At 39.7% G+C, this 24424-nt stretch overlaps 1 protein-coding gene across 2 annotated transcripts in view; it reads left to right on the top strand.

Moving 5' to 3' along the window:
• The window catches only part of pias1a (protein inhibitor of activated STAT, 1a), a 77098-nt gene that overhangs the window by 24020 nt on the left and 28654 nt on the right, over positions 1 to 24424 (top strand). For both annotated transcript variants that reach the window (XM_061739850.1, XM_061739841.1), the window contains exon 2: positions 9540 to 10032. In XM_061739850.1, coding sequence (XP_061595834.1) covers positions 9540 to 10032 — 493 coding nt within the window. The remainder of the gene's footprint in view (positions 1 to 9539; positions 10033 to 24424) is intronic.

Genomic DNA, 24424 nt, shown 5'->3' with positions numbered 1-24424 from the left:
CTGTGGGAGGATGCTGGAGATCCTGGGAGTCGAACCAGTAGCCTTCTTGCTGTGAGGTAGCAGTGCTAACCACTAAGCCACTGCTTACCGCTACCACAGTGTTAGTATGTGCAGGGGGAAAATTATAATCTGGAGAGCATTTATTTGCATGTACAGCAGAAAAGGCCTATCAGATCATTCAAGTCCGTTTTGGTGACGATGTTGCAGAGAGAATGTGGAAGGACATCTATGGTAAAGGTATGTTTTGCCTGGTGCCCCAAATTTTGTGAGGCACCAGAAGTCTTAGCAGCACGTATCACCAAATGTAAAACTGGACTGCTGCAAGAGACTAATCTGCTAGTTGAAACGGCGTGTGCCTTTTCCTCTGCCAATAGAGTTGAATGGGAGTTTTATTTTCTTGGTTCCATCTGTCCTTTTGTTAGATTTTTTAGCTAAGCTGTGTTGACTCCTGCTGAAAATACATCGTTTGAAAGGGTCCCGACATAGTGTCATCTTGTGATTTCCCCAGTGGGGAGTTATAACAACTTTTCTCAGACGAAAGAGAAATGTTTAGACACCCATTAGTACTGACAATCAAGGTCACAGTTAGGATGTATTAGTATTTGGTTTGTCTTTGTTTACCTTGTAGAATTGCTTGACAGTATCTTGGGCTGGACCTCTGTAATAACTGTGCTTAAAGTTTTCTCCATGTTAAAGCCACTAAAGTTGTTTTATGTCTGAGCTACATAGAGCTGAAATTTCTGCATTATTGCATAAGTGGTGTATGTGATTCAGATCGGGGATCTGAGAAGTTTGTTTTCTCAACTTTCACATGTTTTTTTTTTGTCACTTAAAACATTTTTTTGGTTTATGAATTCTTCTGTTTGTTTCACAGTCTGAGAATCAATACATGTGATTCACTTACACAACTATCAGAACAACGGCAGACAAGCCCACGTTCATGGTACCGTCACCGCAGCCCGGTTGGAGATTTATTGCTGGATTTCTCCACACAAACCACTAAATCCATCCAGGTTAAGTCTGGACTCCTAATTTGGACTCATCTCCATAAGCAGCTCTCTGTCTGTGCACGTTCTTTTCCAAATTTAATCCTAGCTATTTTAAGATTTCACTTCGGGAATGGTTTAAAACTGTGTTCACTTTTTTGCCCAAGTACTTGAAGGATCTATGAGTTGTTTTCTGGTTAATTTTCTGTGATTTCCTCGTTTCTGATTTACTTGCAGGGTAGAATTACAACAATCTGGATTTTTCGAGGTCTCTGCTTTTGTGGCTCTTGTTGTCTCCCTTTTTCACTCTTTTGCACTCTTTGCACCTGCATGTCAAGCTGCATCAGTAAAACAACACGGTGGAGTCTGTTCTGACACAGGGATGCTTTGTTCCCACCCACCTTGTGAGAGTGCAGGTTATCTGTTTCACCTAGCTACTGCTTAAATCGTAAACTTATTTGGGATTTTAACCAAATTACAAGTAAATAATGCAGGATTTTATAGGTGGTATTAATTTAATTTCAGTTCACATTTATTTGTTCAACAAAAAAGACAAAAAAAAAAATGTAATACAGTCCATTTACATACAATCCCAATTCAGTCCAATTTGTTGTAATTTAGTTAATCCACTCCATCCCAGCAGAGTTCAGGCTTAACACGTATACAGTCCTAGTTTATTAGAAGATAAACAAAATATAATAAAAACAAACGCTTTGGTAAAAACCCAACAGATTGCATCAAGTCTACACTTCAGTGCATTGCACTATGAGCAAGGATGGGGCGACAGTGGGGAGAAAAACCCCAAATTATTATGGATTAAAAAACAAAACAACCGCTGGCCTAACCAGATACTGTCATGTTGTCCATCTTCTCAACCGGTTGAGGGTCTTTTATATGGAGTTTAGCGAAAAATATTTATTTATAGTGACGTTTCTGGCTATTTTCAAGCATAATAGCCAAGCATTCGCTGTCCCTGCCTCCTTAAAATTTACTTTGCCTTAACTGATGGGAGCCATATAAATTGACATTGCACAAATAAATAAGTATTTTGTCTCTTTCCATTGTTCATAGTTTTCAACTGAAAGAAACTTTTAAGGTTTAGATTTGCTTGTAATAAAAGAACGGATGCCTTCGTCTGTTTAGAGCCATGAACCAGGACAAAAGATGCATAACATTTTGTGGAAATTTTAGTGAGGGGAAAAAAAAAGAGGCATAAATCCCACCGTAAACAAAGCTTGAAGCCACATGTCATTCAAATACTGTTGACATGGAAGATGGAGGTGGTTGATAGAGGACAATGATTGACAGAGTAGAGTAGAGAGAAAGGAAAAAAAAGATGGAAAGAGCTATGCACTGTTCACCGCACTCGCCTCCAACACCTCCAACACCTCCCTCACCACGGTTTTCTTCTGTTTGTTCTTCCCATTATTTTTTTTCTCAAAGCCAGAGGAATGCTATATCCCTGGTTTGATGGAAGAGTGTGTGTGTCTGTGTGTGTGTTTGTTAGGTTTATAGATGCTTTTGTTTATTTGCCCCCCTTTTGTGTGTATTTGTTTTGTATCAATAGTGGGTGGGCGGGGGAGGGGGTGTTGGCATGTGTGAAATGGTCAGCCGCCAGTGTCATCTTTTTTTTTTTCACGCCCCGCACATTTACATGCATATTTCATGGAATTGGACATTTATATCAGTAGCAGGGGAGTTCCAGGGTTGAACCACCATGGGCCCCAGATGAGTGTCCACATTTAAAGATACTCAAGATATTATTAACTTACCCAAATTATTGTTTAGTCAGAGAAAAAGCACACCTATGCCTGCATATTGGAAATCCATAGGCGGACAGACACCTATAATTGAGCTCCCTGCTGCAAGAGCCTTCTGTGTTGACTGATGGTTTTTTATGACTGCAGTGTGGCTCAGACCAACAGCATTAGCATTACATTCACACATGCACATTTGCCATCTTTTTTCCTTTTTCTTTTCCTTTTTTTTTTGTGACTTGACTGTGTGCGTTCACAAAAACAGGTCCGTCAAAATGTGTCCACCTCTGTGCGTACCAGAGATGCACCAATCAACTGACCTAGGACTGGAATTTGCCGATTTGTGCGTGCGTGCGTGCGTGCGTGCGTGCGAGCGTGCGTGCGTGCGTATATATAAACCACACTGCTGGTAGTGCTTCAGAGAAGGTTTAGCAACGCTGAAGAGAGGCTACAGTATACTCTGGCCATTGTTATTGATTCCAGGCAAGTTAAAACTGTAAGGTTTATAGCTTACTATTACTATAATAATATTTAAAAAATGTTCATAGTAACAGAAAACTATATGACTACTATTTTCTACTACAAATTTTACAATAACAACAATGACATAGTATATGATAAATAATAAAAACCATAATGAAAAACTACGTGTGTAGCTTAGAGTACAAAAAAATTTAATAGTTTGAGTACTTTAGAAAAATCTGAATTGGTCTAATCGGTATTGAAAGGTCAAAAAATTGCAATCGGTGCATATATAGTGTGTGCATATTACACCAAGGAAAAGCAGATAATCGTTATTCAAAATGATTAAGCTTTAGTGTAAGTCTTGAAGCATTGTTGTAGGTAATAGTTGGTGTAAAAGGAAGTGTCTGCATATTCCTGTGAATCAAATTACTCTCCTCTGAGGTAATGGCAACAACTGTGTGAGCGGGTGTGTGGTTATCTACGTGTGACAGATGCACAAAGGATGCAATGTTTGGTCTATAAACAGCTATAAAGTCCTCTGTTACTGGGAGAAGTGTAAAACTCACTTGTTCTGTAGGACATGGTCCATTTCTGAAAAAATATGTCCCTGTCATAACTGGACGCCGGCTAAATGATGCTCCTGTCTACCTCCACTGTAGAGGTGCAATGCATTGTGGGATACAAAAGCTGAGGTATATTGGTCAGTTGTATGGTACCACACAATCTGGGTATTTTTCACACACTGCAGGTTGTATAATTGTTGACATACTGCATACAACCAGTACATACTAAAGCCTGCGATATACTTGCTGTTGGTGCTTGCGTTCGCGTCCGTTCGCGTGCACCACCAACCGCAACGTCGCTTGCATAGTACGCGAGGAGAGCGCGTCGTACCGGCGGTGACTGATAGGGGGCAGTAAGCAGAGCAACAGTTGGAAAAGTGATTAAATATTTAGCAGCAGCGGTAGTAGCAGTAGCAGATTAGAACAACAAACAAGTTAACAGGACACCATTGGATGAAGCAGAGATTATAACATTGCTTTGGTTGCGATCTCGGCAAAGGAAACGGCGCCAGCGACCTCCGCGTCGTCACTTGTGGCCAGCTGGTATCAGACCGGGACCAGCTTGTATCTAACCGGGACCAGCGACACTCGCAGCCACAGCGAGAACTGCAGGTCGCTACGCATTCAATGTCTTTTTGAGAACGTGCACGTCGACGCGCCAAATGAACGCAGGATACGCGTGGCGGCCATGATGCGTACGCGGTCTGAACTGCAAGTATATCCCAGGCTTAATGGTGAAGTATACAGTTTCAAAAACAACGTTCCGTCTGCGTCCCAATGGTCAGGTTGATGAGGAGCACTTCCCAGTACGAGTCAGAGCCCGCTTGGGGTTTATTTTGAAAATGGACGAGAGTCTCTAAACCATTCTTGTGTCTGACTTCCTGCCAGCTTGAAATGCTGTATGTTAATTAAATTGATTTAGCTGTGTTCAAGTGCCAAAATAAACTTCCTGTAAATGTTTAGTAGAGCAGATAGCCGCGCTGTAGGATAACTGAACTGAAATCAAGCTAAAGAAAAGAAAAAAGCAGTTCTGCCAGTATTTATATATGGTATGTACTTACAGTCACGTTAAAACAAAAGCACACTCTGTTTCACTTCTATGAGTTCAGGTTTTGGGATTTTAAAATTCACTGTTCTTTACGTGGTTTTCAAACAATATAAATCCAACCTCAGATTCATTGCAGCACATGACATTTTACAGTGTCATTATTTACGCAACAAAAACTAGTTTAGTAGCCCGGGAATCATCTTCAGCAGCAGTAACTTGCCATCATTGTTTTCTGTGTGACATTATCAATTTCTCACATTGTCATGGGTATTTTGGAAATATATTTAAAAGCAGAAGACTGCGCTTGCAGCAACTGGAAGAGACTAGTTGTGCAAAAGTGGGACAGGTTTTACAGTAAACTGCAACACCTTTCGAGGTTTCAGTTCCATTTAGGTTTACTGTTACTGTCGAACACCAGTTTCAGTGATACAGTATGATTCTGTTTTTGAACCAGAGATGGAGCTTTCCATCACAACTGGGACACTTGTCCTTAAATGACATCACATTTACATATAAAAACAAATTACAGTTTGCCATATTGTTTAGTTCACTTGACTGTTAGAAAGATCACAAAGGGTGCATTAAATTTGATCTGTTGATAAAATCACATCATAATATTAAACATTTCCTATGTATTTGTTGATCATCAGAGTAGACAAGAAAAAGAAAACTGCATGTGATTAGTGGTAAAAGAAGATTATTTAATTCCAGGAAATCTCTTCCAGCAACAGTAAAATGGTATTTTTCTCTCTCTCTCTCTCTCTCTCTCTCTCTCTCTCTCTCTCTCTCTCTCTCTCTCTCTCTCTCTCGCTTCCTTTTTTTTAATGTTTGTGTAAAAGAATTGCCGCTATGGTTAGCCCACAAAAATAGCCTACAGCAGTCAGATATGGCATTTTAAATGTCAATTAAATGCAAAACCCAAGAGTCACACAAGAAGAATGTGCCTCATAACATGCAAAAATAAAGCCATGGCTTAAAGATTTAATCCTCTATAAACACACTACATCCCACATGTTTTGTACTTTAAATTATTGACGGATGTGTGTGAGTGTACTTGACTATTTAATTTAATGAAAACTGGCACATTGGTCACCAACAGCCCTGTGTGCTTTGTTATTTCCGGGGTGTGTTTGTTTGTTTGTGTGTGTGTGCGCGCTGGTTTAAGCCTACTCTGTCATTAAAGGAGATGATGGGATGAAGTTTGTCCAAAATGCTGTTGTGTGCCTGCACTCTCTGCGTGGAGTTGATTTCAATATGTAGCGACAGACAGCGTCCACTTTCTGATTTTGTGTTGTACTGTTTCTTTAAAGGAGATAGCCACCTTTTGTTTGTTTTTGTTTTTTTCCCAACCATTTCCTGAGGGGCTTTCATGAATTGTCTGTGACATATTTGGTCAAAATACCACAGAAATGCATTTTCAACCATACCTTTGCAGTTGTATTCATAGTAACCCGTTTTGGAGGGTGGGGGGAAGAACCTTTAGTCAAGGGTCTTGACTCTGTTCCAACTGTTTCCTGACCAGTGTCCTTTAGGATCGATCACACAACTTTGAAGCTGACAGAAAATACGGTGTGATGTGAAGTAACGTGGAAATAAAGATTTGGAATCTGGGTAACTCTGATCTGGATTTGTGACGTCACAGATCCTTGAAACCTTGTCAGCCCCAAACAAGGCAACACTTTTTTGTAGTGATGCACCGATTGTTCGGTAACCGAAATTGTTCGGCCGAAAATGGCAAAAAAACACTTTCGGTGTTCGGTGGAATAAGTGGGGAAAAAAACCAAACAGTTAATAACGGCGTTGTTAAATAAGGAAATAGACTGGCCGCTCCGTCCCATAACGTTGCGCACTACATAAATTGTTGGCCAACCAAAAACTAACCCCATAAGAATTTTACCTAATAGACTGGCCGCTCCCGTAATAAATCGTTGGCCAACCAAAAACTAACCCCATAAGAATTTTACCTAACATTCACCAGGAGGTGGAACCAAAACAACATAATGCTGGGAAATTAAAAAAAATCATTTTTTTATGTTCAATAAATATTTTCTACCTTGTAATTTTGTAAAAGATTTTTTTCTTTGAAAAGCATGCCTAAATCAAATGTATTTGATTTATGCAATGGTGAAAAAAATTGGCAAAATAAATGAAAAACTGCGAAGAACCATGTTCAGTATTGTTCGGTATTCGGCCAAGTGTTTATTATTATTTTCGGTTTTGGCCACACATTTTCATTTCGGTGCATCACTACTTTTTTGTTATGTTGAAGTTTTATTTCAAGCACCAAAATATATGCTGTCACCACAAAATATATATATATTTTTCCAGTTTCTCTTTTAAATTCTGTTCCAGCTATAATTTACAATATGCAGTTTTCATGGTGAATAGATACTAATGATGGTTGCTTTTTAAATAATCAAGGATTTATTTGAATTCTCCAATCCGCCCACATGTGCATCACCCACTCTGTTTCTTATTTACCCACGCTTGATCACACAAAGATTGAAATGACTGCTAACTGAGGTGATTTAAGGAAAGCTCAGCCTCAGCTCTTTTACTTCAAGAAACTTGTGCTACTTATAGCTTTACCAGAAAAGAAGACAGATAAAATATAGTATGATTTGGACTGTAAAGGGGTCTCTAGCTACTTTTTGTGCCCTTGCAGCAGCTACTCCATCCCACTGCCCCATGACACTTAGGGTCTCGGGGTCCTCACATTAAGGCAGGGACAATATTTTATTGGTCTCCCATGTTTTAAATAAAACTTGGACAATGTGCTGTTTTCATAAACAAGTTAGATTCTAAACTCTTACAAAAACATGTCTAATTTATGCTCACTCTGTCCCGGATTTCTACTCATCCGGTGTCCCCTGGAACACATCTGGTGGGTCACATCCAGACAAGTTTCTAAACCCGTTGTTTTGCGTCACCTCAACTTGCAGATGCTTGATTCACAAATTCCCCTGAAAAGCTTTCCTTTGCACAGGTTTGCATAGCATACTCAGGCTGCAGAGAAGGTTTTCTAACTCTGTCAACTGCAGCGTCTCGTGTTTCTGTAACTGTTATGAATTTAGGTGAGAGTTAAAGTGAAGGCTGACTGAGAAAAATGCACAAAGGCCTAAAATGCCTTTAAAGCGGCTTGTAGTCTCAGGTACTGTCGAGACAGTGAACAGTGATCAAAGAAGTCGGGGGGGAATAACAGATTCAAGAACACGAAGGTTGTTAAACATTAAAACGTCAGACAGGAGTTTGTGTGTTTACCATTTTGCTCTTAAAATGCCTGACCTATATTCACCTGCTCTCCTCTGTTTAAATTTAATTTTAAACCTTTCTCACCTTTTAGAGAGACAAAATGAAACAATATGTAAATAAGCGGCTTACAGCCAGAAATGGACTGGTGAGCTGGCCAGCGTGTCCTCTGCCTCTTGCCCGATGACGGTTAGGATAATCTCCAACTCCCCTTATTAAACGGTATTTTACTGATACGCGGATGAATATCTGGGTGTAAGCGACAGTTGCTACCCAACGTTTTTGCATAGCCCTTGGTCTGATCGACGATTTGCACAGGACTCCTGGCTCCAGACAACCAAGATGAAAATGTCAGTGTGTCAAATCCAGGGTTTCAAAAGAGTAACCCCCATAGAGCTCAAATTTTTAATAAAACCATCAAAATATGGGCACCAATAAAATTGACAAAGTATGTAAACCTTAGTCTTCATTTGAAGGGTTAAGGGCAAACATTATTAACATATGTATGCAGTAGGAATGGGCGATGATATACCGTCAAAAAAATTCCTCACGATAAGAATTTGTCATGTCGCGGTAAAAATGATAAATTCCCGTTGATGATGTTTTTGTGTAAAGCTGATTTTTGGAAGGAAGGAAGGAAGGAAGGAAGGAAGGAAGGAAGGAAGGAAGGAAGGAAGGAAGGAAGGAAGGAAGGAAGGAAGGAAGGAAGGAAGGAAGGAAGGAAGGAAGGAAGGAAGGAAGGAAGGAAGGAAGGAAGGAAGGAAGGAAGGAAGGAAGGAAGGAAGGAAGGAAGGAAGGAAGGAAGGAAGGAAGGAAGGAAGGAAGGAAGGAAGGAAGGAAGGAAGGAAGGAAGGAAGGAAGGAAGGAAGGAAGGAAGGAAGGAAGGAAGGAAGGAAGGAAGGAAGGAAGGAAGGAAGGAAGGAAGGAAGGAAGGAAGGAAGGAAGGAAGGAAGGAAGGAAGGAAGGAAGGAAGGAAGGAAGGAAGGAAGGAAGGAAGGAAGGAAGGAAGGAAGGAAGGAAGGAAGGAAGGAAGGAAGGAAGGAAGGAAGGAAGGAAGGAAGGAAGGAAGGAAGGAAGGAAGGAAGGAAGGAAAGATAAATTCCCGTTGATGACAAACATGGCGGATCTGAGAGCGAGATAGATTCATAGTTACAAAGATGGAGTTGAATTGGTATTTTTTTTATCGTCATTTTTATCGTTATCGGGATAAATGCCAGAAATGATCGTGATACATTTTTTAGTCCATACCGCCCATCCCTAGTATGCAGCTGTGTCCTGGCTTGGTTAAGGGTGTATTTGTTGTTTTAAAGTATTAGGCGTGACCCGTAAAGAAGAGTTGGTAAATGTGTTTGTGCTTCTACTGACACTGCTTACATTGGTGGTTAGATGACGTTCAGTTATGAACATTTTTATTAGTGCTGTCATTGCTTAAAGCGTTTCTTCTCGTCATGTCTCTCTTCTCCCCTGTCAGCAAATGGTAATGAGCCTGCGGGTGTCGGAGCTGCAGGTGCTGCTGGGCTACGCTGGGCGCAACAAGCATGGACGCAAGCACGAGCTGCTGTCCAAGGCGCTGCATCTGCTGAAAGCCGGCTGCAGCCCTGCCGTGCACATGAAGATCAAAGAGCTGTACCGGAGGCGCTTCCCTGCCAAAATGGTCCCCCACTCAGAAATGGCCCTGCCCGGCCCACATCACCCAGCCTCAGCTGGGGTGGTTGGGGGAGGGGGCGCAGCACTGCCCGCCGGCCTGACGCAACTGGCATATGAGGGTCACGCCGGACACGGAGGAGCCCCTTCGCCTGCCGCTTTACTGCCCCTCTCACTGCTCGGTCCCGGGAAGCACGAGCTGACTGGAATGCATCACCTGCCCACCTCGGCCACGCTGCACCCCGTCCACCCGGACGTCAAGCTCGTGAGGCTGCCGTTCTACGACATGCTGGATGAACTCATCAAGCCGACAAGCCTAGGTGAGAAGCATTTGTGTGTTTGTGTGTGTGAGTGCTGTTTTTGTGGTGAATATGATACGGGGTTGCTCCCCAGATGCATACAAAGAGCAGTCATTTAACTCTATAACCATAATCAAAATGTATGTGTTAAAATACCACGTTACTGCATCATCCATTAAGTTTAGGTCAGGGAATCTCTCCTGTCTTCCCGTATCTTTATTGTGGAAATTTCAAAGGATATGAAACTGCCACACAAACATTATTTAAGAGTTTGAGGGTATTTAGATTAATACCAGTTTATCATTCTCATAACGTTCATGGCAGGAGGCAGTGAAAACAGTGACATTTGAATTTCCTCTGTTGTATAAAAAAGCTCCCTGCCAGTGTTGATGTCATGCTGCCAGTAAGTGTGTTGACATGCCGCAAAAAAAAAAAGCGTACTGCTAAAGTACATTTTCATATTTATTTTAAGTGTTGGGAGTAGACAGTGGGTTTCTAAGAGGTCTAATTGGAAAATAGTAGTTTGGTATTTTAACTGAAAAACCATTAGCCTGAGAATTTGCCTTTTAAGATGTTGTTGTAGTTTTTCAAAGACGTCACCTAATAGCGGTTATACTTGATGGGGTGTTTATTTCCATCACTTAATGAGCAGGAAAGCCTGCATTTAATTACACACTGGAAACCAATGTGCTTTTTGTAGATAATCCCATAAATATTGTGCTTACTTCTGAGAGTCTTTCTGAGAGTGGCGCATATGTTCAGTTATGTGTCATACATAAATAATGGCTCTTACTTACACTGTAAAAAATTTTCCTGTAAAATTACGGTAAAGAGCTGGCAGCACAGACGCCAGCAATATACCGTAATTTTTACGGTATCATCCGTAAAATGATTTTACAGTAGTAGTCTGTAAACCAGAAATACAGTATATTTCTGTATTTCTATAATTTACTGTAAATAGCTGGCGGCAGGGATGCCAGCAATATACTGTAATTTTACTGTATTCACACTGTTAAATTATTTCACAGTCTAATACAGTAAAATAATAAATACAGCATAGTTCTGTGACTATTTGGAAATTACAATAATATTCTGCTTAGGTTGTTACTTTATCTTCTCAAAGATTATATATAAAACAATAACTCAATGTAGCAGTTTCCTAAAATATCAGTCCTAAATGAAATCAATATTAGAACCTCATTATTCTTAGGGCTATAGACAATTGCTTAAGATATGCATTATTGTGAATATTGTGCAAAATAAGCAATAAAAACTTAAAATCAGACTCAAAATCATTTATTTCAAAAAGCAATATCAACATAAATACTGCAACTTTCAAAAATGGGAAAAAAAAGAAAATTAACCCTGTTGGAGGATGCTGAGATTTCAAGTAGTAAACAGCCTAGTAGTGTCTGCTTTAGACTGGCTATAAACTTAAATTCTTAAATTGTTTTTCAGAGATTGTCCCTAACACTTACTCATACCTAACCCATGACAACATTATTCAGCATTGTCTATTTAAGACATTAGTTTGAACAATTTTCTTAAGTTATTTATCTTACCAAACTTGAGCATTACCTTGAATAACACAACAGGTCTAAGAAAAAGAGCCAGGCAACAAATTCTGAGGAACGATAAGTTTAACCTATTCTGTGAGGTATATATGCTTATGTCTTTGCAACAATACATTTAAAATACAATCTCAGAATTTACTGCAATGAACCATCTGCTGCCAGCAACAATATAGAACAGTAGGAGAATTTTGAAACACATTATCATACGGTGGCCGACAAGGGCCAAACGCACTGCAACAGCCTAATGCGTCTCAGTTAAGGAAAACGGCTTCAAGTGCAGAAACGATTCAAATTCACAAACTCAAAACAAGGTACAAAAAGAGGAACGTGGTGCAAATGAAAAAACGTGCTGCAAAAAACAAAGATAAATGCAGCATCATCAACCGCGCTGCAAATAGAGAAACGATGCAAAGCACAAAACGATATAAAACAAGAAACCCTTTTCAAAAGAAAAACGCTTCATAACCAGTTACCAAACCTGCAGGTGGAGCAGCTGACTCAACCACAGTGTTTACATCCATGGTTTAAACATACAGCGGGAACGGTAATGTGATTTTTATCGGACTATATTTATATATGATGTTTTTATCAATGTACAACGCTGTACATTGTATCGTCTGGTGTAACATATAATAAAGAAACGCCTCGCTGTACATTACGAGACGTTTCTTTATTATATTTTACACCAGACGATACAATGTACAGCGTTGTACATTGATAAAAACATCATATATAAATATAGTCCGATAAAAATCACATTACCGTTCCCGCTGTATGTTACAACCATGGATGTAAGCACTGTGGTTCAGTCAGCTGCTCCACCTGCAGGTTTGGAGCACTTCCGGTTGTAGTGACTGGTTTATGAAGCGTTTTTCTTTTGAAGAGGGTTTCTTGTTTTGTGCTTTGCATCGTTTCTCTATTTGCAGTGCGATTGATGCTGCATTTGTCTTTGTTTTTTGCAGCATGTTTTTTTCATTTGCACCACGTTCCTCTTTTTGTACCTCGTTTAGACTTGTGTTTGAGTTTGTGAATTTGAATAGTTTCTGCCGTTTTCCTTAACTGAGACGCATTAGGCCGTTGCGGTGCGTTTGGCCCTTGTCGGCCACCGTAGTATCAATATTTGGAAAACTACACTATTAAGAATGTTTTCAAAGTAGGAACATTAAAACCTTTTTGATTCCATGAGTAAGAACACTCAGCAAAAAAGCATTATTGACACATTTTGAAAATAAAACTGCCACAGGCTTGTGTTTTTCCTTTTAAAATAGTCCTGTGAGTTAGATTAAAATTTTCAAAAAAATTTAACTTAAAAAAATTACATTATGTAATTTGCTATGTACTGTGAAAATACAGAATATGCATAATTGGCAACATTTGGAAAACACCTAAGAACATTTTGTAAAAAGTGCATTAAGGCCATTTTGAACAGCTGGTCAAAAACAACATTTAGACAAGCAAGTGTGAGGTAGGCACCTGTGTCAATGCAAGCTAGACTTGCAGTTTTTTTCTTAAATAGTCCTGTGAGGTAGGCTTGTGTTCTCACATCTTACTGTAGCTCCAGTCAGTGGAAGTCTGTGTGGGTGTGAACGGTCCTGATTAAAATCTTGTGCTAGGAGATCCAGGAGAGATGACCGCTGAAGCCGCTGTTCCTCTCTGCAGCATAATTCCAGTGTTGCCACTGTCAAACAATAACAAACAAATACGACAGAATCAGGACAAGATCAAGATCATGTACAATATACCAGCCAAGCTAATGTTTATAAAGCTAATAATACTAGTTCTCTTGCGGCTTAATGTGGCAATGCCAGACTGTCAAAACAACCCATGGACAGAGAGCAAGATTCAAGAGAACTCACAGTTCTATATGAAGTCCCATTCAAAATCAACGAGTTTCTTCAGAAGCGTGGAGACGTGTGGGTTGACTGCAGAAAACTTCTTGTGGACGATCACACCTTTCTTCTTGGAGACAACCTTGCCCCTTTTAGCCTTTGTCCCTCTCTCTGGATTTATACCAATGAAGCGCCTGAAATCAAAATAGTCTAAGATCAGAGTGGGGTTGCAATGACATACAAATAGAGTGGACCCGAATGGCAAAGTGACATCAAACGGAATTATAATAAAACCTTAGTCCAATAAAACACCCAGTGTGTGTGTGTGTTGTGGCTTCAAATGTACCAATACCATTTTATGCTAAAAAATACAAACACATCAATTTAGTTGTAACAATATAATGATGACAAGGAATGATGGGGTTTTTACCTCTGAATGAATTCCAGAGTACAAGCTGCCTCATCTTGGTACTGAAGGTTGAATATATAGTAGATTGCAAACACAGCAGCAAGTCCCGTTACAAATGTTGGTGTGATGCACTCAGAGATGACACGGCCCTCCAGGGTGATCCTCCAACCTCCAACCACGACTTTCCCTGCTGCACCTGAAACTTCACGTCATAGAGAATGCATCTCATTTACATTTGTAAACTCAAGATGATATGCAAAATGATCAATGACTCTAAATTAAATGTATACCATGAAGTATTAGGCGAGGACTTGCAGGAGGACTGAGAGTTGTCTGGACGTCAGCTGCAGTGGCAGAAACCTGTAGGGAACAAATACATACATACAAGATTTTTTAGAAAAATTATAAAAAAGGCAAATCATTAGTAAACACTAGGTGAGAGTAACCTAGAGGTGAATTAGGTAGGCTTCTGATGTAGCTACAGTCAAACAGATTGTAATCAAATTTAAAAGGTACCAACTTTACACATTAAAGTATGTTAACAGGTACTGATAAATTGCCTCCAGTGAGTCACTCTTTAAAACACAGGGTTAGAAATAAAGACGAAAACTCACATCTGCAAGAAGGACCAGCCCGGTTAGGTCCTCTCCAAAGTGTGCCATGAGCAGCTGAACAACACAAAGTGCCACATTATCTTCACCATTAGAGATGACATCCTTGACATCTTTGTTAGTAGGTTTTTCCCTGAAGTATTGTATGATGGCTTTTCCACATTCCTCCATACTGAGTTCCAAGCTACGAAGCACATTGATGTCTGTGAGCAACTCAAAATGTGCATATATATACCTTAGTGTGAAAAGAAAAGGCCATTTGCTTTTTAAATCTTCAATGTCAGGTGATGGAAGTGTATTTATGTGGCGACGTTGTAGAGAGAATGTGAGCTCCATTAGATTTTTAACGTCGGCTCTTTCTGCTCCACCTGCACCCTCCTGTCTGTAAATCTCCTCTAGTCTCTGCCGGTGCTGCTCCAGAGTCTCATCAGTTTCTTCTGGGGGGAGCTCTGGCTGAAATCTTGTACATCCATAGGTGTCAGTTGGACCTCTCTTGTATGTGGAGGATCGGTGGTTTGAAAAGCTTCCATTACGGTTGACATTCTCAATGCGGTTTTTTAGTTGAATCAAAAGTGATGTGTAACCTCCAGCCAGAAGTGACCCATCTGGAGTCATATCAGCAAAACTCTTCGGGTACTGTCTGATGATATTTCGAACTACAGTTAGACACTGGGCACGAGTGGGGTTAGCTTCACACCTTCTCATTTCATCTGTGAGTACTCGTACCATCTGGCGTCGCGCCACTGGATTAGGTCTCTGTCCATCTGTAATAGCAGAACGAATTTCCTGTGGCATTTTTTCCCAGGGGACCTGGAAGGTTTCTGGCCATGTTTTCAGTATCTGAGATGTGGAAGGTCTGTTGCTTGGATCGCTGTTTCTTGCCTGGGTTGAACACGATGCAATGGCCGATAGCCGTGATGGGGTAGAATGAGGCGTAGTGCATAATGATGGTAATGAAGACTCAGACGCCGACCAATTACTGCTCAGAGATGACGAAGTTGGAGTGGCTTGTAAATTTAATATAACTGTCTCAGTTTCTAAAAAACAAACAAAAAAAAAATAGATTATGGTCATTTCCTATACCTGTACCCTATGTTACTGTGGTATCAGCCTGATACCAGATTTTTAAGTATTAGTCCATCCCCACTTGAATGCCACACTAAATTAGCCATACATTACCTAATTTGAATGCATTCAGGAGTTTCCGGCACTGGATAACAGGTAGCAGATCAGCAATGTCTTCCTGCTGGACATATTTTAAGTCTTCTTTTGACTCCAAGCCGGAGCTCTGAAGTTTCAATATTATTTGCCGCTGAGTCTCTTCAGACAGATTTGGCAAGATCTTGCAGATGATCTCTTTGATGTCTTCACTCAAATCCGCCATCATTCTGGAAAAGAGGGAAAGAATGGTGAAGAATTATCAGTGGTGTGCCATGGACAGTGTACTCAGGCAAGGGATAGTAATCTAGCAGATTCTCCTGATTAATACAGCAGTAGCTTCTCTGCATCAGTGTGAGGCTGTAAACACCCATGTCAGGAATACGCAGGGCATGATACTTTTCAGCAATAAAATATACTGCTGAATCCTTAACGAGAACCACTTTGATTTTTCCAGTAACAAGCCTGTCATCATCATCATCAAGCACAATGAGCATGTTCTTTTTGTATTTGGTCCCTTTCACAGTCACTTCATTGGCTATCTGAGTGTTTGTGGACTCAAAATTGTGATGTGCAACTGCCTCTCTGATTACATCATTGTAGTCCTCTAAGAAAAACTGTGTGCCTCTTTCCACTGAAACAGCTGGAGGGAAGAAGGTACCAGCACTCAGAAATGCCTGCAGAAGCTGATGTCTCTCTGCAAGAGTAGAACATGGATTCTTAAAGTTGCGCAATTTCCTCAAACACTGCTTAAAATATGCGTGTTTGCTTTCGAATCTTAAAGTCCATAGGCGAATTAGTGGCCCAAACTGGATAATGAGCTCAGGATAATGACTGACATAATGATGTTTGGGCTTCACTGGATTTCCAGGAAAGGTTTGCACTCGGCAATGCAAATATTCATCAATCAGAACTCTCAGGTAAGCTATCTGGCCATTTGAAATCGCAGGTGCACAAATGAGGTCCACAACTTCTCTAAGTTGCAAAACTAACTGCCATACTTCGTTGTCACCTGGATTTTGTATTTTGTCTCCAATCAAAACAGGTAACATTCTCAGCAAACACCAATTCTGAACAGCATGTCCCCCAAGTTTTTCACCCTCTGGACTGACCTCACACGGTTTGTCATTAGCATCCCTACCAAGATACTTAAACTGATTTATTCGTCGATTCAACTCAAGATAGCTGAACATTTTATCCACCTTAACAAGATGGTTTATGTACAGTGCCAGATCAGAGGATACAATACCTTCAAAAAGATCGTGGCCAAGACATGGTGGCAACCCTGGCTGACATACATGGAAGTATTTGAGTGTATTAAACAGTGAGTCAAATTTAACACCTCCACTAGATGTCGACTGTCCTTCAATGCTCTGGACATGATCACTGTATGACTGTGCTGTGCGTTTTGTGCCGTGGATAAGAGGATCTGCATGGAATGCTTCTCTTCTGATATCACAATATCTGCAGAAGTGTGAACTCCTGCTGAAGTTCTCCACAAAGCCTCCTATGCCATGTGAGCCCAGGTTATCACCTGCAATGGCACACAAAGTTCCCTTGTAGACCTTTCCGTCAGGCAGAGTAACACCATTGACCTCAAGATCTTTAAGGTCATTGACGAGGGTACCCATAACCAAGTCTTGACCAAAATACTTAAAATCATGTTCTTTACAGAGAAGAACAAGTTGCATTTGATCAGTGCTGGATCTGTTGTGTGGCATTAAATCTGCAAGACTTAGATACACTGCAAGGATCTTGTGCTTTTTCTTTCCAGATCCCAGTGGGTTTACCACCTCAAATGCATCCTGATACAGGATCAAGCTCAGTGATGAGCTTTCATTCTGGAAGAGCACATTCTCAGCCATATTTCTGCCATCCCACACATCCTTAAGAATATCCTTAAGACCAATACTGGAGTGTACCTGCTTATATTGTTCAATGAATGATTGGCAATGAAATAGAGAATTGATTGTTTGTTTAATGGGTACATATTGGGCAAAACACTCTTTGCCTGCCTCATTCTGACCTAGACAGATCTGAACCGGCTCAACATAGTTGAAGCTGTTCTTGAAAACAGTTTTTCTTCTCTGATTAGTTTTCAGTGGCTTAGTGTTGCAGGTCCTAAAGAGATCCTCAGTTTTCATGAGTTCACACACATTGTTTGTGTCAGCTTCTGAAATCCCAAGTGTAATCAACCTCTCTTTTAGTTTGAAAAGCAAATGTGACTGGCTTATGTCATGTATTTCCTGAAAATCTTCAATAATTGTCTGGATGACAGAGGATGGAAGCAAACACTTTGCTTGCAATTTCAAATAAAAAAGGGCTAAATTTTCAAAAAACTGTGATTCATCAGCAATTTCTGGGTAAATCTCTTGTTCACCTGCATCACTGGGAGGATCAATCTGCATATCAGACTGATTTTGTTCACTCTCATGGGAAACACCAGGATTCACAACGGACTCAACCAGATTTTCCTGAGTACCATTTTTATGTTTCCGACTCATGTGTGATGTGAATGTCGATAAGACTGTAAAGCTCTTGCTACAGTGTCTATAAGGACAAGCAACTGGTTTCCCCTCTCTAATGTGTGTTCTCAAATGGGAGTAAAAGGCTGTCAAAGTCTCACATCTTGCACTGCAGAAATCAACATGACACGTTAGTTCAACTACACCAGACAAAGTAGGCCTAACTACATGTTTGTTATGTCTGTAAGTGTGAGACTTAAACGTTGAAAAGTTTTGGAAAGTCTGACTGCAATCTGGCAAAACACACTTAAAAGTTAAATTAGGTGTATTTTTATGAATTCTCATGTGCCTGATGTATGCCACTATTGTGGGACAGTTATGACGACAGGTCTGACAAGGGAACATTGTTACTGCCTGATTGTAAATTCCTTTTCATCAACGAACATGCATTAGTCTTGATTACAGTAAAATAAGTCAGCAAACATAGAAAATAATTTCTGGCTGCTTTTTAGTTCCACCGTATCAGTCTTCACGATGACATGTTTAACCTTCACTGAGTTACAATGTTAAGATTATGAAAGAAAAGTCAAAGATGATGCAAAACCGTTTGACAAATCATATACAAAGTTAGAAGTAATTTGTGAAACTCGCAGTGAGAGAAAAAAAAATGCATTTACAAGGAGTCCGGATCAAGACAATATCTTCACACCAACTTTAAGTCTTTAACGGAAAAATACAACACTATCATAAGGATTGAGGATTCAAATGTTTTTATCCGAACGAGCTTAATTCCGTTAACTCACGATTTTACAAGATAAAAAGATATTATTCCAGCAGCCTCGTGCTATTTTCCTGCTAACCTGAGCTCCATCAGCCGATGTCGGCCTCTCACACCGTGTTTAAGTGTTGCTCCTCGCATGCAGACGTTCAGATATATTAATGTTACCAAGATTAAACAACAATAAAAACCTAAAAAGTAACTTTACTGTTTGTTTCGGCTAACCTATCCAAATCTAACCCTCACTGATGGCGAGACAAACTCCTGCGCGTTACATCAAACATTCTCGGCAATATAAATGAGATTTCTTACCTACTGGCAAATAAAATACGATTTTAATTCACGTACCGTTTAAGTTTGTAGATGCAAGACCGGAATGATGGAGATGAAGTCCGATGATGTGAAGCACATGTCCGTGCTGCGTGTAGCACCTGCCGTCCTCTTCTGGGGGATTTCCAAAAAATACTGTAATGTCCTGAAGTTTTCCAAAAAATACTGTAATGTCCTGTAATTTAAAACATCAGCATACCGTTTACGGCCTCTGTCCCGTTGCTCCAAGTTAGGAATCCCACAATGCATTGCTAACTACACTACCAAACTGTTAAACATGAAAACAGTATTTTATTGTTGGAAATTGGCTGTAAATTTACAGCAATTGTTTACAGTGTAGGTATTTATATGGTTACATATCAAGAACCAGAGTAAAACCTGTTACAGGTGAGTTAAGCGATGCCTCCACAAGATGAATTGGTGTGTTTTATGGTATGCATATATTGGTGTGGAGGAAAAACTGGCGCTAAATGAATCACTTCATGAACATCATCAGCAACATGTTTTTGCTGTTGATTGCCTTTAGTTGAGCCATCACTCGGTGTTTCCCACAGAGTCAGATTACAAGTGTGGCAGTCTCTGAGTGGCGTTCTTTTTGCCGATATTATTGTCTCACAGTTATTGGCATTACATTAAAAGCAACATAATGCCTAATTGTTGTCTCTAACTCATTCACATCCTTGTCAGTTACCTAGCTGCTCCTTCTTCATTCTGCCACCCGCCGAACAAACTGGAGTCATGTAATCAGCCACCATATCTGTTTGAGTAAATTGGCCTCCACGAAATGCGGAATAACCTTGTATTATGACCATTATGGTAATGCAGTGAGACGACGTTTCCCCCTCTGTGTGCTTGAAGCAGAGAGGTACCGTCTTGCACAGAAAGTGATTGCTTTTTGCTCAGAAGCTTGCAGCAGTTTTTTGCTGGAATCTTTTTTTTTTCTTCTAGATAAAACTTACCAAAAGGTGCTACCTACACAACCTCTAATGAAAAACAACATATTACCCTTTCACCAAGCCAGTTTTATTTAATAGTTGGTTTTTTTTAAGCAAAATATTTGGGCAATACAAAGTACCTCTTTCTGCATCCATTGGATTTAAGAGGGTAAGATTGATTCAGCCCTTGTTAATGATCATCAGCAGGTGTGCAAACTTCTATAAAAGCAGGTGTTGGTGGTTTGCTGCTCTGAGCACTGGGGTGTGTGTTAATACAATACCAATAGGGAAAGATCTACACATAAAGAAGCAGTGGTTCCTGTTATTTTTAAATAATAACAATAATGCTAATGATAATAATAATTATAATAAATAGAATCACTTTGTCAGTATACATGGAAACACTGTGATCTGAAAATCACTCGTTAGACTAGTAGCAGTGGGCTGCCTTTACTCTGGACGCCGGGGAGCAATTAGGGTTAAGGGCCTTGCTCAGGGGCCCAAAGTGGTATATTTTTGGTTGCCATCTTTGGACAATCTTGAGTTAAACATTCTACAATTAAAAAGATTACTCTCAAGTAGGGATGGGCGGTATGGACTAAAAAATTTATCATGATAATGTCTGGCATTTATCCCGATAACGATAAAAATGAGGATAAAAAAAAAAATACCAATTCAACTCTACCTTTAACTATAAATCTATCTCATCTTTCTTTCTTTCTTTCTTTCTTTCTTTCTTTCTTTCTTTCTTTCTTTCTTTCTTTCTTTCTTTCTTTCTTTCTTTCTTTCTTTCTTTCTTTCTTTCCTTCCTTCCTTCCTTCCTTCCTTCCTTCCTTCCTTCCTTCCTTCCTTCCTTCCTTCCTTCCTTCCTTCCTTCCTTCCTTCCTTCCTTCCTTCCTTCCTTCCTTCCTTCCTTCCTTCCTTCCTTCCTTCCTTCCTTCCTTCCTTCCTTCCTTCCTTCCATAAATCAGCTTTACACAAAAACGTCATCAACAGGAATTTATCGTTTTTACCACGAGATGACAAATTCTTATCGTGGGGAATTCTTTTGACGGTTTATCGTGAACGGTAAAATATCGCCCATTCCTACTCTCAAGTTGAAACAGACACCTGCCAATCTTCCCAGGAGTGGACGTGCCAAAAAAGATAAAAAATAAACAAGAAAGAAGCATGACTGAGGTTTATGAAACTGCATCTGAACTAACTTTGGCACGTGACAGTTTGTGTATGAGAGAAAGGGGCGAGGGCTTAAAGTTCTCAACCCAGCTTTGTTTCAGGCATGTTGAAATTAAAAACAAAAAAACCAAATGAAAATACGTGAGTTCATTGCCAGATATTTGGGTGACTTTTAGCATACCTGGATGGCCGAGCTGAGCATTAACATTATGCTGGAAACCCTAACTGTGAAAACATTTCTGCACCGGCTGCACTCGACACTTCACAGATTTGGACTTCCTGGACAAAGTTCTTACCTTCCATGTGCCTACATGATACTGTGTTGAGTCCTAAATGAGAATATACTCAATGCAAGTGTATTTAATTACTCTATTTTACACAGTGCAACCTTTTTTTAAATCTTCACTTTCATGCGGATACGCAAGGTTAACCACAGTCTGAGGACTTTCAGCCGCCATATTTGAGGATTCTTCCTCACGGGACGACAGCTGACGTTTGAGAGCTTCCGGTGCTGCCAGTGGATTAGAGAAAATTAGCATTCTTCTCTATTATTTGTGTAATAACTCACTTTATATGGACATCAGGTTGTAATTTGATAAGAGCACATTGACTGCAGGACACTTTGTATCAGATTTTGATGGATTTTCTCATTTTAAACCAGTGAGAGGCACGTTGATATAAAAAATGCAAACACAAATTTCTCATGTAAAATAATTTCTTTGTCTTGTTCAGCTTCGTCAGAAAGTATGTCACTGGTGTAATCACGTAGCAGCTCATCTCTCAGTAAGAGACATGAGACTTTCTAAGGATTTTTTCCTTCATGAAGGTTCAGTACTTTAGCTGTATGCCGTGCTCCCTGTCTGCCCTTTAATTCATTACGTAATAGACTTTTAATCCTTGGCCTTATCTTGGTTTCGCCTTTTTCTTTGATTTGTCTCTGCATTAGGTCTGCATCCAGCACACAGCCTGCATAAAATAGAGTGGCATAAAAACACTCATTGGGCTTTGGGATATATTGCAAATATATGGAAATGTCTAGATTTTCCTACATTAGCATTTTAATGGAGTAAGAGACCATTTCGTGATTAATTTGCCCGCAGATGCATGTACAAACACAGCGCCTGCAGCTCTGTCATCACACCATCCTTCTCCTCTTGCCTCTCTTTCTCACTCTATCAATTTCCTGCACATGCTCTGTCCTGCTCAGGATCTTCTGCTTCTCCCTCCCTCCGTCTTCTGTCTTCAGTGTCCACGGCCATCCTTAGTCATAATTTGCTTGCAGTGATGAAATGACATAGGCGTGCACCTGTGCACATACCCCCGCCCCCCCCATATTTGAATGTGAATTACACATTCATATCGTTCTCACTTACAGTACTTAAAAAAAACACTGATAAATAATGCATGTTGAGCTAATTGTTCTCAGAGAAGCACAGAGAATGAGCGATATGGGGGAAAAACTTGGAGGAGGATGTTGCGCTTATTCATGAAATTCATGCGAATTTGGATTTTCAAATTGGCTTCAAACGTGAAACTGCAGCTTTATTCTGAAGAACCCATTTGTTATGAAGGGTGGGAATTAAATAACTTGGAATAACTGCATGTGCTTCACAGACTAAAACCTGGGATGTGAAAAGAAAGATGATTACTCTTATCTGAAATCAGTATGAGTGTAATCGAGTCTGTTTAATCAGCTTAACAGCAGTTTGGTTGTGAAATCAAGAAATACTGACAGGTGTTTTGGTTCGTAAGTGTTGAAGCTTGCCTCAGAAATAAACCAGCAGCGCACTGAATTACTACTGACATTTAAAAAAAGTCCTGGGACACCACACACTGAAAAGTGTTTGAAACTCTAAAGAATCTCTTTGTTTAGTGTTTTGAAGATGTTGGAGAAAGCTTTGTTGTGTGCCACTTGCAACCAAAATTTCCATCAGTGCTTGGTTGTATTGACATCTGGGGACGACGAAGGCTGCAGCAATGGATTCATGTAATTTTCTTGCTTGTTAAAGTATTTGGTGAGCTTTTGCCATTCCAGGAAAGTGAAGTTGTCATCTCTGAAGTAGAACTATTAAAAGCACAGATTTGGGGCACTAACTGTTACCCAACTGTTACCAAACTGTTACCCAACTCTTACTAAACTGCTAAAAAACAAAAAGAAAATCTCCACTCTACTTTAATAAAAAAATAATTTAAACTTATACAGTACATGTTTATATTAAGTTTGCAAGAAAGGTAGCTTGTATAATAAGATTGTGGTTTTATACGATTTTGTTTTAATTCAATATATTAGATGGTAAGGGAAGGAGCCTTGTTTTATAATATTATATTAATGATTTATTGATAAGTATGACCTTTCCTGCAGAAAGAATAGTTTGGTTGTGCTCATATTCAAAGGAAAATTCCTGCTTTCTATGTGGGATTTTACATCATTTAATTGAAGAAGCCAGTAGTATTCCTAGCCTAAACCTAATTTCCTTTATTTGTGCTTTCTTTGCACACAGTTGACTTTGAAGGATTATTCCTCTCTAGCAAATTAAATTGGTTTTGATTTTAAAACAAATTGTGATCTCAAGCATCTGAATTGAAATTGAGTGATGTTGAAACATCCTAAACTGCTGCTAAAATGCCATAATGTAGCAAGCTCTGCTGGGGATCCGCCGTACATGGCTGCGGGGTAAATCCTCTCAACAGTCCGGTTTTAGGGAGACTGGTCCTGTCTTGCATTATCTTTTTTTTTTTTTTTTTTTTAAACTGGTCATCCGTCTTAATATATTTAGGTATAAACATATATTAATATAATACTACAACTTTACGACTTTTATGCTTACAATTTGGTCAGGCAAGAGAAGCCATCTGACAATGTTGCCTTTGGGGCTGGCTGTTTACAACCAACGAAGAAAATTATCTGCAGAATCTCTAAATTAATTCAAGCATTTTTGTTTAAACTTATAAAGTATCTAGCTCTTTTTTGTCTTTTTATTTCCCCACGGAAGCTGTTTCATAAATCTATCCCCTTTAATTGAACAGTGTTGTTATTAATCTTTTTTTATGCTGGCTTTTAACAACTTTTGAATGGTTTAGGGCGCTCATTTATTTTGAACTTATGAAGTGCACTTTTTTAAAAAGGTTTTCAAAGCCCCTAAAGTCA

The sequence above is a fragment of the Cololabis saira genome, chromosome 2 (genome assembly GCF_033807715.1).
Source record: "Cololabis saira isolate AMF1-May2022 chromosome 2, fColSai1.1, whole genome shotgun sequence".
Lineage (NCBI taxonomy): Eukaryota > Metazoa > Chordata > Actinopteri > Beloniformes > Belonidae > Cololabis > Cololabis saira.
This window is presented reverse-complemented; position numbering and strand designations above follow the sequence as displayed.